The sequence below is a fragment of the Schistocerca americana genome, chromosome 3, assembly GCF_021461395.2.
Source record: "Schistocerca americana isolate TAMUIC-IGC-003095 chromosome 3, iqSchAmer2.1, whole genome shotgun sequence".
Classification (NCBI taxonomy): Eukaryota; Metazoa; Arthropoda; class Insecta; order Orthoptera; family Acrididae; genus Schistocerca; species Schistocerca americana.
The window spans coordinates 361135675-361153659 of record NC_060121.1 but is presented as its reverse complement, the minus strand read 5'-3'; the positions used below and the strand labels follow the sequence as shown (position 1 = coordinate 361153659).

General features: G+C 45.3%; 1 protein-coding gene across 1 annotated transcript in view; it reads right to left on the bottom strand.

The window, feature by feature from the left end:
- Positions 1–17155, bottom strand: part of LOC124606083 — a 375104-nt gene extending 357949 nt beyond the window's left edge. The window contains exon 1 of the mRNA XM_047138048.1: positions 17104–17155. Within this exon, the coding sequence (XP_046994004.1) occupies positions 17104–17110 (7 nt within the window). The 5' untranslated portion in view covers positions 17111–17155. The remainder of the gene's footprint in view (positions 1–17103) is intronic.
- Positions 17156–17985: the final 830 nt, after the last annotated feature.

Genomic DNA, 17985 nt, shown 5'->3' with positions numbered 1-17985 from the left:
CAGTAGGAGTAATCCACTTACAGGTCCATATCATTAACGTCGATATTGAGCAGGATTTTGGAACATATATTGTGTTCCAACATTATGATTACATCGAAGAAAACGCTCTATTGACACACAGTCAATATGGGTTTAGAAAACATCGTTCTTGTGAAACACAAGTAGTCCTTTATTCACATGAAGTGTTGAGTGCTATTGACAATTGATTTCAGATCGATTCCGTATTTCTGGATTTCCGGAAGGCTTTTGACACTGTACCACACAAGCGGCTTGTAGTGAAACTGCATGCTTATGGAATATCGTCTCAGTTATGTGACTGGATTTGTGATTTTCTGCCAGAGAGGTCACAGTTCATAGTAACTGACAAAGTCATCGAGTAAAACATAAGTGACTTCTGGCGCTCCCCAAGGTAGTGTTATAGGCCCTTTGCTGTTCATTATGTACGAGAGTTATTCGGAAAGTAAGGAACGATCGGTCGCGAAATGGAAACCACAGTGAAAATCCGATGAACTTTTGCATAGGTGTGTTTGGCAGTGTCTCCAGTATGCCAGTCGATCGCGTTACGTCGTTCTTTTTAGTTCTGAGCACACAGGCAGCACATAAAGATACATAAAGGTACAATAGTGTCTCCCGCCAAGTACGAGGGCCTGGTGAGAAATTTTGCCTGAACCTATGCAGCCAACATTACATGACTGTCGTGCGTTTTCTTCTTCAAGACACTCCTCAGCCGCATTCTGCAGGGGCAATGAAGATGCTCCTGCATCGTTTTCAGTGGGAAATGTTTGTGTGGTATCGATAGTAACCACGGCATATAGTTTCAAAGGTTGGCACTGCCACGAGACACCGACGGCAGCGCCCTCTATTTGGTGCTGTGCAGCTCTACGAGCTCCGCTACAGAATCTGCCCATTTCATCAGGTGCAGCCAACCAGGACACTTCGCTTCAGCTTCGCACCTCATTCCAAGTTATGTACTCCTATTGCTTGAGTAAAGGGGATTTAAATTCATACCGCAATACTGACGTGTTTTACTTTTTCCTGATCCAACCTACGCGCCGCCTTCCAGGCGGGATACAAAAGTTTCATTACCCACAATCAAATGGTTCAAAGGGCTCTGAGCACTATGGGACTAAACTGCTGTGGTCATCAGTCCCCTAGAACTTAGAACTACCTAAACCTAACTAACCTAAGGTCATCACCACATCCATGCTCGAGGCAGGATTCGAACCTGCGACCGTAGCGGTCGCGCGGTTTCAGACTGTAGCGCCTAGAACCGCTCGGCCACTCCAGCTGGACCCACAATACAGCCTGTAAGTGTCTCCCTCTGATTTTCATCTCTGCTCACAAGAATCGCTGGCTACGAAGACATCATTTTCGCACAGACAACGAGCTGTAGGCCAGCATAGAGAATTGGCGGAAGGCACTGGTGGCTGGCTTCTATAACGAGAGTATTGGAAAGTTGGTACAACGCTACGACAAACGTCTACGTCGGATCGGCGACTATGGAAATAAGTACCTGGAAGTTGTAGCTAACTGTTGTAAATAAAACAGTTTTGATTTTTACTGTGGTTTCCATTCTGCAACCTATCGTTCCTTACTGTCCGAACAGCCCTCATATATAAAGATTCGGGAGACAATCTGAGCAGCTGTCTTAGGTTGTTTGCAGATGACGCTGTCGTTCATCGACTAATAAAGATATCAGAAGATCAAAACAAACCGCAAAATCGATTTAGAAAAGATATCTGAAAGGTGCGAAAATTGGCAATTGACCCTAAATAACGAAAAGTGTGAGGTCATCTATATGAGTGCTAAAAGTAATTCGTTGAACTTCGATTACACGATAAATCAGTCAAATCTAAAGGGCGTATATTCAACTAAATACCTAGGAATTACAATTACGAACAACTTAAGTTGGAAGGGACACACAGAAAATGTTGTGGGGAAGGCTATCCAAGGACTGCGTTTTATTGGCAGGACACTTAGAAAATGTAACAGATCTTCTAAGGAGACTGCCTACACTACGCTTGTCCTTCCTCTTTTAGGATACTGCTGCACGGTATGGGATCCTTACCAGATAGGACTGACGCAGTACATCGAAAAAGTTCAAAGAAGGGCAGCACGTTTTGTATTATCGCGAAATGTAGTAGAGAGCGTCACTGAAATGATACAGGATTTGGGCTGGACAACATTTAAAAAAAGGCATTTTTCGTTGCGATGGGATCTGCTCACGAAATTCCAATCACCAACTTTCTCCTTCGAATGATAAGTTTTTGTTGACACCGACTTTCGTAGGGAGAAACGATCACAACGATAAAATAAGGGAAATCAGAGCTCGTAAGGAAAAATATATGCGTTCGTTCTTTAAGCGCACTATACGAGATTGGAATAATAGAGAATTGTAAAGGTGGTTCGATGAACAGGCAGTTAAATGAGAACTGCGGAGTATCCATGTAGATGTAGATTTGCTATGAGGCTCAAATCAGGCGATTTTGCAGGCCAGTCGAAATGTAATAAGGTGGAGGAGTGTTCAGAAAACGAGTCAAATATTCTTTCAGCCCGATCAAGTCTGCTATTGTTGTCTTGAAAAACAGTGGTATCAGTAGCATACTCGTCAAGCAAATATTCACTGAAAGACAAAGTCTAATCATTCATAGTGTTTTAATAAACACGCTGGTTCATGTTAGTAGACACCTCAGTGCCCTGGTCCAGTTTATGATAAGAACACCCCCAAAATATCAGAGACTCACCTCTGGCTTGAACTTGACCTTGCAGGCATTCATTTGTCCTTCGGTGCTCTCAACGACGTGCGTCGTTTGAATATAGCCAAAAACGTGGTTCGTCTGACCACGTTCCGCCAGTCACCTACTGTCCACGTTTGATGACCTCTTAGCACAGGGAAGACTCGCAGCTTTATGTATCTTTGCGTGAGGAATGGCCTCTTGCGCGGAGGCCGACTCCAAATGTTCCCGTTGCAATGTTCTCTCGCGAACAAGTGCCTGCAGGCTGCAGCAATTCCTGTCGAGTTTGGAAGCGATTTTGATTTGGAAGCCTTGAAACGCGTCTCTGTTCCCTCTCAGGCAGGATATTTTTCCGAACACTGTTCTGACGCCGTGTTTCTTGGCCACGTGTGTTGCACCACTGTTTGTAGAGGCGTTGATCAGTCTACCGCGAAAGACCAACAAATCCAGCAACTTCACAACATATGCCCATGGGCACGACGAAGCACGATTGCCACTTTCAGCCACCCTGTAACGTCCTCAAAGTTACCCATGTTTACATAAGATGTCAGTTTGAAATATAGATGTCTCACTGACCGCCACTTCTTATGATCACATGAAGGCAGTGCTCGCGTGTTTGAGCGCGTGACTCGTACGATGCGCCGTCTATGAAGGCTTAACTATTCATGTGTGCGTGTGCGCTAGAGTGACTAATTTATTCTACTGTGACCTTACGATGGAGTCTTTTCTACTTAAGCTGAAATAAGGGAGCAAGTTGTAGAAACAGAAGAGTAGTGTCTTAATGTGGTGGCATTTCAAAACCTTTGAATGTTAGTACGCGGTGACAAAGAATCTGAATTCATCTGCAGACGACGGGCGGACTGAAGACGCTGCTCGCGGAATGACCTTATCAGCAAATCTCAACCGTGTTTTGTGTCATGTCTGTTGATAATACTGTATCCATTAGCTCTGACTAGGCTACCTAATTAGTCATGAGGTAATGAAATTTTTCTTTCTGTATCCAAAGTAAATATGATGGTTGGTGCAAATAAGTGGCAGAATGTTGTTGTTTCATTGTAACGGTTTCTAGAGGTAGGGACTTCCATCCGTTCATCATTAGGGGGTCTAAAATCCGGAGTCATTGTGACAAAACAGCAAGACAATCCGCGTAATGCTGCTATACACTCTTTAATGTCAAGCAAATTTCCTGTTAGTAATCAGTCTAAGCATAAAAATGTCCTCTATGAGTACAGTGTAAGATGTTTTTCTTATTTTATCTTATTAGAGAAATTGTATGTATCAGAAAAAAGGAGATCTAAGACTATCTTTTGTCTCAGCTGAAGATATAGAAAAATGTAAGACACCGTCTAACACATAAATACGTACTAAATAAATTTTTGTTTTGATCATGTACTTCGAGAGTCAAGGTAACTGAAGGTACTCAATATTGATATTGCACCATAGTGGAAGCCTCATTAATGTTCAGCTGCAAGTACAAGCAAAACTTATTTAGTATTTATTATCACTCAGTTTGGAAATGGGACCAAACTGCTGAGGTCATCGGTTCCTAGACTTACACACCAATTAAGTTAAACTAACTGACGCCAAGGACAACACACAAACCTATGCCGAAGGGAGGACTCGAACCTCCGACAGGGGGACCCGCGCGAACCGCGGCAAGGCGCTCGAGACCCCGCGGCTACCACGCGCGGCTATTAACACTCAGGGAAGCCGACTACGGTCACCAAGTTCACATTTTTATTCATGAAGTATTACAGAGTGGCTCCAGGAAAACTCTTCTGAATTTAAACACTTCCGCTGGCCACCAAACTCCCCAGACATGAGTATTAATGAGCATATCTGGGATGCCTTGCAACGTGCTGTTCAGAAGAGATCTCCACCCTCTCGTACTCTTACGGATTTATCGATAGCGCTGCAGGAATCATGGTGTCAATGACCTTAAGCACTACTTCAGACATTAGTCGAGTCCATGCCATGCCGGGTTGCGACACTTCTGCGTGCACGCGAGGGCCTTACACGATATTTGGCAGGTGTACCAATTTCTTTTGCTCCTCGGTGCATGAACAGGCAGAATACGGCGCTGTGGTCGGCAATGCCTGTATAAGACAACGAATGTCTGGCGCAGCTGCTAGATCGGTTACTGCTTCTACAATGGCAGGTTGAACTTGGTGTTCTAGTCAGTGCATGAGCGATGGGACACAGCATCTCCGAGGTAGTGATAAAGTGGGGATTTTCCCGTACGACCATTTCACCGGTACAGCTTGAATATCTGGAATCCGGTAAAGCATCAAATCTCCGACATCGCTGCGGCCAGAAAAAGATCCTGCAAGAACGGCACCAAAGATGACTGAAAAGAATCGTTCGACGTGACAGAACTGCAACCCTTCCGCAAATTGCTGTAGATTTCAATGCTGGGCCACCAACAAGTGTCAGCGTGCGAATCATTCAACGAAACACCATCGATATGGGCTTTCGGAGCCGAAGACCCACTCGTATACCTTGATGATGATGCGACACAAAGCTTTACGCCTCGCCTGGGCCCGCCAACACCGACATTGGACTGTTGATAACTGGAAACATGTGGTCTGGTCGGATGAGTGGCATTTCAAATTCTGTCGAGCAGGTGGACGTGCACGTGTATGGAGACAACCTCAAGAATCCCTGGATCCTGCATGTCAGCTGGGGGCTGTTGAAGCTGGTGGAGGCTCTGCAATGGTGTGGGGCGTGTGCAGTTAGGTTGATATGGGACCCCTGACACATCTAGATACGACACTGACAGGTGACACGTAAGTAAGCATCCTATCTGATCACCTGCATCCATTCCATTGTGCATTCCAACGGACTTGGGCGATTTCAGCAGGACAATGTGACACCCCACACGTTCAGAATTGCTACAGAGTGGCTCCAGGAGCACTCTTCTGACTTTAAACACTTCGACTGGTCACCAAACTCCTCAGACATGAAAATTATTGAGGATATCTGGGATGCCTTGCAACGTGCTGTTCAGAAGAGATCTCCACCCCCGTACTCTTGCTGATCTATCGACAGCCCTGCGGAATCATGGTGTCAGTTCCCTCCAGCACTACTTCAGGCATTAGTCAAGTCCACGCCACGTCGTGTTGCGGCACTTCTGGATTCTCGCAGGGGCCCGACCCGGTATTAGGCATGTGTACCAGATCCTTTGGTTCTTCAGTGCAGATAATGGTAGTATAGCGTACACAAGATGTAAAAGGACAGTGATTTGGGGAGCTATCATTTGTACTCACGTAATTCATATAAAAAGGATTCCGACGTGATTATGGTCGCAAGACTGAAATTAACAGCTTTGAATGCGGAATGGTAGTTGGAGCTAGACGCACGGGAGATTCTGTATTGGAAATCATAAGGGAATTCAATATTGCGAGATCCACAGTGTCAAGAGTGTGCCGAGAATACCAAATTTCAGGCATTACCTCTCACTAAGGACAACGTAGTGGCCGATGGCTTTCATTTAACGACCGAGAGCAGCGGCGTTTGTGAACAGTTGCCATTTCTAGCAGACAAGTAACGCTGCGTGAAATAACTGCAGAAATTAATGTGGAGCGTACGACGAATGTATCCGTTAGGACAGTGTGGCGAAATTGTGGCAACAGTAACCAATCTAACAACTACGTCAGTCAATTGTTGTCTTATATAACCGTTGCCGACGGCAGCGCCATATTCTGCCTGTTTACATATCTCTTTATTTGAATGCGCAAGCCTATAGCAGTTTCTTCGGCGCTTCGGTGTATGTACAGCCACGTACAGTAACAGAAACTAAATCCACAACAGACGATCGTTTATTGCGTAGGGGACCTCGCATTCTTCTAAAGTGTTGAACGGGGCAGGCAGGTGAGTTTGTGGTTCCGTCAACATAGCCAAACAGTCTATAGTGACGGTATCAACAAACTGGTCTCCCGTTAGGAGAAATGTGTTTGTTGCCAGGGTGACTATGTTGAAAAAGAAATATGTAGACATGAAGAATAGAGATATAGAATATTAATAACGGTTGTTTTATTTAAAAAGCTTTGAGAATTTTGCTATACAAAACTACTTTTCAGCTTGTCCTCGCAAGTATCTATTATGATGTTTTGTGATCAGTAAACACAATTTTTTCAATACACTTTCAGAATCTGTAGCCTCAAACATCAGAGCATGTTACAATCCAGTTCTTATGGAATAATTCGATAGAAACAATCTCCTAGAGTGAATTTAAAGAAATATTAAAGAAAATAAAAGTAATAAAGCCTGAGAAGAAGATTCAGTCAATGTAGAGCCGTTTAAATATGCATGCAAGTCATTTACAAAAAGATTCCTAAGCTTCTTAAATATGATCCGGTCAGGAGATGATACACTTGAGATCTGGAATAAGCCATTTGTCATTCTTGTCTTCAGAAACGGAGACGTAAAAAATTGTGGTAACTATCGAGGAATTAGGTTATTGAACTAGGAATATACAAGTTTTTCCATCTTCAAAACTAAATTTTACAGATACTATCCACCGATCATGAGTGAAGAGCAAAACCACTTTCGAAATGGAAGAGAATGCTGTGATGGCTATTTTCATTGAAATTTCTAATAGAAAAAAATATAGAACTTAATCAAGAAACTCGTATCGCCTTTGTCGACTTCAAAAAAAAGCTTTTGATGAGGTCAACAGAGCGGGATTATTACACATTCTGGCAGATTATCATATCCCCCAGCAACTTGTCAAAATACTGTACCTACAAAATTTACAGAACAGATTTAATCTCTGCCAACAAATAGAACAAATTATCGGAATGGAATCCATGCTGGAGTACAACAGAGATGCGGCCTTTCACCACTCTTGTTCATTATTTCTTTGAATACACTCCTGGAAATTCAAATAAGAACACCGTGAATTCATTGTCCCAGGAAGGGGAAACTTTATTGACACATTCCTGGGGTCAGATACATCACATGATCACACTGACAGAACCACAGGCACATAGACACAGGCAACAGAGCATGCACAATGTCGGCACTAGTACAGTGTATATCCACCTTTCGCAGCAATGCAGGCTGCTATTCTCCCATGGAGACGATCGTAGAGATGCTGGATGTAGTCCTGTGGAACGGCTTGCCATGCCATTTCCACCTGGCGCCTCAGTTGGACCAGCGTTCGTGCTGGACGTGCAGACCGCGTGAGACGACGCTTCATCCAGTCCCAAACATGCTCAATGGGGGACAGATCCGGAGATCTTGCTGGCCAGGGTAGTTGACTTACACCTTCTAGAGCACGTTGGGTGGCACGGGATACATGCGGACGTGCATTGTCCTGTTGGAACAGCAAGTTCCCTTGCCGGTCTAGGAATCGTAGAACGATGGGTTCGATGACGGTTTGGATGTACCGTGCACTATTCAGTGTCCCCTCGACGATCACCAGTGCTGTACGGCCAGTGTAGGAGATCGCTCCCCACACCATGATGCCGGATGTTGGCCCTGTGTGCCTCGGTCGTATGCAGTCCTGATTGTGGCGCTCACCTGCACGGCGCCAAACACGCATACGACCATCATTGGCACCAAGGCAGAAGCGACTCTCATCGCTGAAGACGACCCGTCTCCATTCGTCCCTCCATTCACGCCTGTCGCGACACCACTGGAGGCGGGCTGCACGATGTTGGGGCGTGAGCGGAAGACGGCCTAACGGTGTGCGGGACCGTAGCCCAGCTTCATGGAGACGGTTGCGAATGGTCCTCGCCGATACCCCAGGAGCAACAGTGTCCCTAATTTGCTGGGAAGTGGCGGTGCGGTCCCCTACGGCACTGCGTAGGATCCTACGGTCTTGGCGTGCATCCGTGCGTCGCTGCGGTCCGGTCCCAGGTCGACGGGCACGTGCACCTTCTGCCGACCACTGGCGACAACATCGATGTACTGTGGAGACCTCACGCCCCACGCGTTGAGCAATTCGGCGGTACGTCCACCCGGCCTCCCGCATGGCCACTATACGCCCTCGCTCAAAGTCCGTCAACTGCACATACGGTTCACGTCCACGCTGTCGCGGCATGCTACCAGTGTTAAAGACTGCGATGGAGCTCCGTATGCCACGGCAAACTGGCTGACACTGACGGCGGCGGTGCACAAATGCTGCGCAGCTAGCGCCATTCGACGGCCAACACCGCGGTTCCTGGTGTGTCCGCTGTGCCGTGCTTGTGATCATTGCTTGTACAGCCCTCTCGCAGTGTCCGGAGCAAGTATGGTGGGTCTGACACACCGGTGTCAATGTGTTCTTTTTTCCATTTCCAGGAGTGTAAAATCAGCCGAGAGTAGAAAAAAATGCTACACGTGTTCATTAAATCAGAAGGAACACAACAGTAATTGTTGTCGTTTGCAGATGATTTAGAACTTGTAGCATTTGTTTTATTTTTTATTTTTATTTTTAGAGGATGGCCTCAAACGTGCTGTGTACAATTTACAGATTATATTCGAGAAACAGAGAATGGACATCGACACCGGAAAAAAAACTGTGCGGCTGGTCCCGGCGGAGGTTCGAGTCCTCCCTCGGGCATGGGTGGGTGTGTTTGTCCTTAGGATAATTTAGGTTAAGTAGTGTGTAAGCTTAGGGACTGATGACCTTAGCAGTTGAGTCCCATAAGATTTCACACACATTTGAACAACAACAAAAAAAAAAAACCTATGGCCATAGAATTAAGGCTTTCACTGCGGGTGTTGTCATCAATTAACACTTCCGGGCTGAGATGCCGTGATCCATACATAAGACTCTCCCATGACGTTTCGCCTTCGACTGCGGAAGGCATCCTCCGATTGTCCTTGGAGGATGCCTTCCGCAGTCGAAGGTGAAACGTCAGGTGAGCCGGGAAGTGTTAAGTGATGAAAACCTATGGCCTTATGAGGAAATTACCCAGTTCAAAGTAAGATCTCTTTGAAAAATAAAATTCTGATAGAGTGAACACATTCACATACTTAGGCTGCAAACTATCCTTTCTGGAATAAAACACACCTGACTGAAAAATCTAGCAGGTATACAAAAACAATGGGGGGGGGGGGGGGGGGGCATTAATAATGCAATGAGACCTTCTCTAGCCTAGAAGCACACCAGAGTAGGCCCTAGATGCAAAAGATGTGAAAAGACCAACAGCCTGTGAATGAAATTCTTGAGACGAACAGCTGGTTATACCAATTGCGATCACAAAAGGAATGGAGATGTGTTTATCGAACTTAAAACTGAATCCATCACACATTATCTATAGAACTACAAAAACAACTGGAGAGAACGTCTATAAAGAATGGCTTGAAAAAGTATCTCAAAATCCATACAACAATGACACGGCAACTGTGTAAGATGTCTATGTCTAACATTGAGAAGATGGCATGGGAACTTCTGGAAGAGACCGGAACAGATCAAGAGGCCTAACAATTAGAAGGCAGATGAAAATTTTTTTTTAAGAAGTTGCGCTTAGTTGCCTTCGCCACTCCTCTTTCACGAAATTAACGTGATTGCCCCCCTGGCCCTCCCCTTCCCACTAGCTCGAGTCCTTGGTACGCGTAAATGCTTTAATTCATCAAGTAATGGTGGTTGTGTCGGTTTACTGACAGTCCACGTGACTTTCATCCTATAATGCCAAGGCCTTTTCTTGGCGCACAGAGTATGTGTAGTCGCAACTGAAAAGGCTAAAACCAAGAAGTCTGAAAAGCTGTCACTCTTGGACATCATTACACATGTGCAAATAACTTCAGACGAGTGAGAGACTTCAGTAGTCATTACGACTCCTCGAAGGTGATTAGTTTATTCAGAAATGCTATCATCGGATCGCTCTGCGTCAGGAATTCAATCGATCACTAATTAACGTTTCTTTGGAGGAAAACCTCAACAGTAATCAGGTCGCGCCAGAAGTAGTACAAATCGAAGTGTTACGTTCACAAATAGTGAACACTGTTTGTAGTAACGATGACTGTGTAATATATGTCTTGCTAATCGTTCCACAGCTAACTAGCGTTGCAGTGACAATTGTGGGAGTCACGAGATGGTCAGCTACAGAGGAGGCGGTATCTGGCGGGAAAAGCTATAAAATAAACGGACTGAGCAACTTCAGAGAGCAGCGAAGCTCGACCAGAGTATTAAATAAATTGTAAAATTAACTTGACGACAATTGACGCACTATTCGTTTGGCATGAAAATGAAATGTATTGTTGTAAGGTGATCGAAGTTTCGTGAATTTTGGTCTAATTAAACAAGAGTTGCCTATTGTCTGACGGCTAGAGAATTCGTGTGTTCAGCGAAAAGTCGCTCATCGATAATATTTTGCGGTAAATTATGTCAAACAACAATGCTTCGCCCACCTCACATTTGAGTGGGTAGCATCTGAGCTGACTGATTAATTTGTATAGTATATTTTTGGGATGAAATTAGAATGGATCACACCTAAAGTGGAAAAGAACTTTGTTTGGTAGGGAAAAGTGGTACGTGAGGGTAGAAATAATTTTTGTTATATTGTTTGCTAGCCCAATTACGACGCAAAGGCAACAGGCAAGATTGTGAATATCATTATTGTATCACTCAGGGTGCTATACACAACCGTAGGTGAAACAGATGTTTTTTATTTAAAGCAGTCAAGCTGATCTCTCGATCCCTGATTTTAAGCAATGTGGACTGGTAGTTATTATCTCAGCCTGATAGTATGATGTGAAAATAAAATTTTTATTACTTGCCTAAGAAGAATTATATATTAAAGAACAGAATTAAATTTGCCCACTATAAACTGGTTTAATTTGGAAGCAATTAAAAATGTTTAAAAGAAACGCTCGAGTATCGAAGAACCTGATCCTATGGTTATGAAATGCAGGATATCGATTCAAAAATAATTAATCCTCTAGAAAGTAACCTCTCAAAATATTGTAACAGCACAATCACTTTCTTTTAAGTATCAGTAACGACTCCTTTAAAAAAACGAAGGAAGAGAGAGAAGGTCAAATGCGTTCTTTTTGGTGCTGCGTGGGTTTAGTTTGAAAAAATTCCATACAAAAAGAGCAAAGTCAGTTGAGTATCGCTTGGGAGGTGTTATAAGGGGAGAAGCTGGCCCTAAAGACTCGCCCTGTAAGTTGCTTTGAAGTCGGCGCGGCCATGTTACATGCCCCAAAGCATTAGCAGACTAAGATTTACGATTGCTCCTTGTTCTCAATTTATGTTGTGTGCAAGCAACAGTTGATTTAAAGAGAAAATGTTGCAATGCTTTTGTGAATAACACAGCGTCATGAAGGCATTTTCAGAAGTAACACGACGCATATATCCTCGTTTATGTAACTTTCTTATTGTTATATGTTTCGAATAACGAAGAAGAGAAGAATATGATACGAAATGTTTGCCTTCGTAATCCTGCATTTACATTAATACGAACTCACGAAATTGATGTTCGTTCTATGTCCTCTTCCCGACAACGTGCACTGATGTAACAAAAGTGATGTTATAGCGATATGCATATACACAGACGGTGATAGTATCGCATACACAAGGTATAGAAGGACAGCACATTCACGGCGCTGTCATTTGTACTCCGGTGATTCATATGAAAATGTTTGACGCGATTATGGGTGCGCCACCGGAATTAACAGATTTTGAACGCGGAATGATAACTGGAGCAAGACGCATGGGAAATCGTTAGGGAATTCAATACTGCAAGATGTACAGCGTCAAAAGTTTGCCGAGAATAACAGATTTCAGGCATTACCTCTCACCACGGATAACGCAATGGCCTTAATGAAAAGCCGTGGCCTTGTCTGATGAGCCCCGATTTCAGTCTGTATGAGCTAATGGTAGGGGTCAAGTGTGGTGCAGACCCCAGTCGGTATGAGCTAATGGTAGGGGTCAAGTGTGGTGCAGACCCCAGTCGGTATGAGCTAATGGTAGGGGTCAAGTGTGGTGCAGACCCCAGTCGGTATGAGCTAATGGTAGGGGTCAAGTGTGGTGCAGACCCCAGTCGGTATGAGCTAATGGTAGGGGTCAAGTGTGGTGCAGACCCCAGTCGGTATGAGCTAATGGTAGGGGTCAAGTGTGGTGCAGACCCCAGTCAGTATGAGCTAATGGTAGGGGTCAAGTGTGGTGCAGACCCCAGTCGGTATGAGCTAATGGTAGGGGTCAAGTGTGGTGCAGACCCCAGTCGGTATGAGCTAATGGTAGGGGTCAAGTGTGGTGCAGACCCCAGTCGGTATGAGCTAATGGTAGGGGTCAAGTGTGGTGCAGACCCCAGTCGGTATGAGCTAATGGTAGGGGTCAAGTGTGGTGCAGACCCCAGTCGGTATGAGCTAATGGTAGGGGTCAAGTGTGGTGCAGACCCCAGTCGGTATGAGCTAATGGTAGGGGTCAAGTGTGGTGCAGACCCCAGTCGGTATGAGCTAATGGTAGGGGTCAAGTGTGGTGCAGACCCCAGTCGGTATGAGCTAATGGTAGGGGTCAAGTGTGGTGCAGACCCCAGTCAGTATGAGCTAATGGTAGGGGTCAAGTGTGGTGCAGACCCCAGTCGGTATGAGCTAATGGTAGGGGTCAAGTGTGGTGCAGACCCCGCGAACCAATGGACCGAAACTGTAACTAGTGGTGGCTCCAAAAGGTTGTGGCTGCATTCACAAGCAATGACCTGGGTACTCTGGTCCAACTGACCCGATCACTGACTAGGAATGGTTGTGTTCTGCTACTTGCAAGGCATTTCAGCCATTCATGGACTTCATGGTCCCAGACAACGATCGAATGTCACCGGGACACTATTGTTCGCGATCGGTTTGAAGAACATTCTGGACATTTCGAGCGAATTATTTGGGCGACCAACGGCTCGACGTGAATCCCATAGAACAATGAGACATAATCGAGAGGTCACATCGCGCACAAATTCCTGCACCGGCTTGTTAAGTCGATGCCATATTAGGAAGTATCCTATGACTTCCTCACCTCAGTGTATTCTGCTATTTTTGGTCGGTTTCCAGTCTTCCCTTAATTCAGAGAGCTTTTAGAGTTGGACTGATAGGAAATCTAAAGTCAAATGACAGAAATAAGGCCGGCCGCGGTGGTCTTGCGGTTCTAGGCGCTGCAGTCCGGAACCGCGGGACTGCTACGGTCGCAGGTTCGAATCCTGCCTGGGGCATGGATGTGTGTGAGTGTGTGATGTCCTTAGGTTAGTTACGTTTAAGTAGTTCTGAGTTCTAGGGGACTAATGACATAAGATGTTAAGTCCCATAGTGCTCAGAGCCATTTGACAGAAATAAAACCACTACGGTAAAAGTAAACAGAGGAACCCAAATTCATGTATGTAAAAGATCATGATGGCTCTCGATCTTCCACCATAATCGAGTCCATCAGCAGGAGGTGGCAAATATGAGGTAGCCAAGGAAGTGGAAACGTGGGTTCTACTATGCCAAGACTGCTTGGTAGCTATAATAGGAAAACACAGTTACTTAGCAGGAGTACAAAATAAGAAATTATTTATTACTTAACTTTGCTGTAGTCCATGATCAGTTGGTTGACAATTATAGAAGACGCGACTAGACTAAGCGTCTGTAGAATGACAGAATTTACAAGTCACAAATCTTGCAGTGACGAATTAATCTCTCGTAATCTTGAATGTCGAATCGGGTGAATTTGAAGACTAGCTTGGAACGGAGCTACAAAGACTTGATGGCAGCAATGACTGAGCTGCAGACGATGACTAACATTGGCGCTGGCTGACCACTGAGCGCGGCTACGAACTGTAGACTGGCAGAACTGCACTACTCTTCTGCTGCACATGAAGTGGCGTAGCGGCGCCTCGCGGCGAGCAGTAGTACTGCGACTGGCTGTGTACTCTTTAGCTAACACAGCCGTTCTTCTGTTCCGTTTATCGAGAGAATCGCATCCGGCGGATCGATCCGGCAGGCGGCGGTGTGATCGTATGACTGACGACATCACCGATCATATCGCTTAAACGAGTCCACTCAGGATTAAAATGTTATTTCTTTACACTACAATCAGAACGATTAGTACACCCGTAAACGAAGCAGGCTGACACGTTTGATGAAAACACTTCCACCAGAACCTAATGTATGGGGCAACTAACATGCTGAACGTCACCTTGAAGTTTGTGACGTCATTACTCTCCTTATTATAGCTCCAAAGGATCGATGGTATAGTATTTTAATCACAAGAGTGTCGAGCAGCAACAATATTGTATGACTGGTGTGTGTGGCACGGGTAAAATTACGTGATACATCTACTTTTGTATCACCCCCGGAAAGCGGCGCGTGGGTCTGCTCCTGTAAACTGAAGCGTAGACCGAATGTGGGAAGCGAGTAGGAGCAGGTGAGGTACAACTTTAGGTACTGCGTACACATTAAAGTGGTTTTACTATATCGCAACAATTTTAACTTGAATACATAAACTGTTGCCTAACTTTGGCTGAGATGCACGTAGGTACGAAGCCGAATGTATAAAAGCTAACAAGTTACACAGGCAATTTCTGTAGTGGCTCGCCCACCATGAAAATGAAACAATGTTGCTAGGTCGTCTCCTCGGGATCAAATGGGCAGAACCTGGAGCGACGCTCGTAGAGCTGCACAGCGCCGGCTAGAGGGCGCTGTCGGTGTCGGTGTCGAAGTACCAAACTAAGAACTTTTACCTACGCCGTGGCATCGTAGCTATCGATAACACATCTACATCGACGATTAAGGAGAAAACTAGCAAACTATTCTTAATTATAACCACCATTTGTGTCGACTTGTTTCTGTTACGTATTAAAGAAACATTTACAATTGTAGTGTAGGCGGCGATAGATCTGTACCTACAGATTGGAAAATTGCACAGGTCGCACCAGTGTTTAAGAAGGGTAGTAGGAGTAATCCATCGAACTACAGACCTATATCATTGACGTCGGCTTGCAGTTGGGTTATGGAGCATATACTGTATTCAAACATTATGAATCACCTAGAAGGGAACGATCTATTGATACGTAATCAGCATGGTTTCAGAAAACATCGTTCCTGTGCAACGCAGCTAGCTCTTTATTTGCACGAAGTAATGGCCGCTATCGACAGGGGATCTCAAGTTGATTCCGTATTTCTAGATTTCCGGAAGGCTTTTGACACCGTTCCTCAAAGCGACTTCTAATCAAGCTGCGGGCCTAAGGGGTATCGTATCAGTTGTGCGACTGGATTCGTGATTTCCTGTCAGGAAGGTCGCAGTTCGTAGTAATAGACGGCAAATCATCGCGTAAAACTGAAGTGATATCAGGTGTTCCCCAGGGAAGCGTCCTGGGACCTCTGCTGTCCCTGATCTATATAAATGACCTGGGTAACAATCTGAGCAGTTCTCTTAGGTTGTTCGCAGATGATGCTGTAATTTACCGTCTAGTAAGGTCATCCGAAGACCAGTATCAGTTGCGAAGCGATTTAGAAAAGATTGCTGTATGGTGTGGCAGGTGGCAGTTGACGCTAAATAACGAAAAGTGTGAGGTGATCCACATGAGTTCCAAAAGAAATCCGTTGGAATTCGATTACTCGATAAATAGTACAATTCTCAAGGCTGTCAATTCGACCAAGTACCTGGGTGTTAAAATTACGAACAACTTCAGTTGGAAAGCCCGCATATATAATACTGTGGGGAAGGCGAGCCAAAGGTTGCGTTTCATTGGCAGGACACTTAAAAGATGCAACAAGTCCACTAAAGAGACAGCTTACACTACACTCGTTCGTCCTCTGTTAGAATATTGCTGCGCGGTGTGGGATCCTTACCAGGTGGGATTGACGGAGGACATCGAAAGGGTGCAAAAAAGGACAGCTCGTTTTGTATTGTAATAGGGGAGAGAGTGTGGCAGATATGATACGCGAGTTGGGATGGAAGTCATTAAAGCAAAGACGTTTTTCGTCGCGGCGAGATCTATTTACGAAATTTCAGTCACCAACTTTCTCTTCCGAATGAGAAAATATTTTGTTGAGCCCAACCTACATAGGTAGGAATGATCATCAAAATAAAATAAGAGAAATCAGAGCTCGAACAGAAAGGTTTAGGTGTTGGTTTTTCCCGCGCGCTGTTCGTTAGTGGAATGGTAGAGAGATAATATGATTGTGGTTCGATGAACCCTCTGCAAAGCACTTAAATGTGAATTGCAGAGTAATCATGCAGATGTAGATGTAGACATGTGGCTTTTGTCTATCATTCACTTGCCGAGTAAATCCGCAAAGCCCCGTGATGTGTTGGGTTAACGTTGCGTGCTAAAAATGATATAGTAAAGAGACGACCTAACACCACGATAGACTGGTCCAGTTCGATAGATCGACTTCTCCAGACGACAGGTGCGCGCGGCGTGTGGCAGCCAACACAGCGGACGCGAGCAGCGCAGGCGGCGTTCCCTACCTGTCATGGTGACGGACTGGCAGCCCACGGTCGACTCCCGCTGCCTACCTGCCCGTCGGTCTGCGATGCGCCGCGCGTATTGAACTCGGCTGACCGCCACCTGCCGTTCCCACCGCTCCGTCCTCATTGCTGGCGCAACGCTTCTTACTTATTAAAAGGACGCTATCGACGGCGCCCCTAATTGTACCGGCAGGAATGCAGCGAAACCAGGCAACACTGTCGTCGGCCAGTAAGTCACTTCCTTCCCCACTGACCTCGTTCCGAGGACTTACCACACGTAGGATGTGTACAAACAAACTGGACAAAATTAATCGCCCCGAAAGACGTCTTAGCAGTAATATATGTACAACTCTCTCGAGATAGCATGGCACCTGTACAGAAACGTATTGTCGTTCTGAGCACTGGGCGAGTCCACAGCTGTGTTCCGAAGGGGCGGCCGTCTTGGTTTGCGTCGCTGTACCCTTTGTCCTTGAACGAAACATTCTTTGTCCGCTAGCCGCACACAGAGTTACACAGTAGGAACGGAAATGTGCACACACATGCTGCTCTGCAATCTATTCGGTAAAAGAAATAATTCATATCTCGTAGCCCAATTCATCAGCTTTATATCTATTAGGTCTACAACTTTGCTTCCGCCGTTATGCAATAGACGACAGTAGCGACAAGTGGGGTTCAGGTGGTTGGTCATGGGCTTAATAAGCTTGTTGTTGTTGTGGTCTTCAGTCCTGAGACTGGTTTGATGCAGCTCTCCATGCTACTCTATCCTGTGCAAGCTTCTTCATCTCCCAGTACATCCTTCTGAATCTGCTTAGTGTATTCATCTCTTGGTCTCCCTCCACGATTTTTACCCTCCACGCTGCCCTCCAATGCTAAATTTTTGAT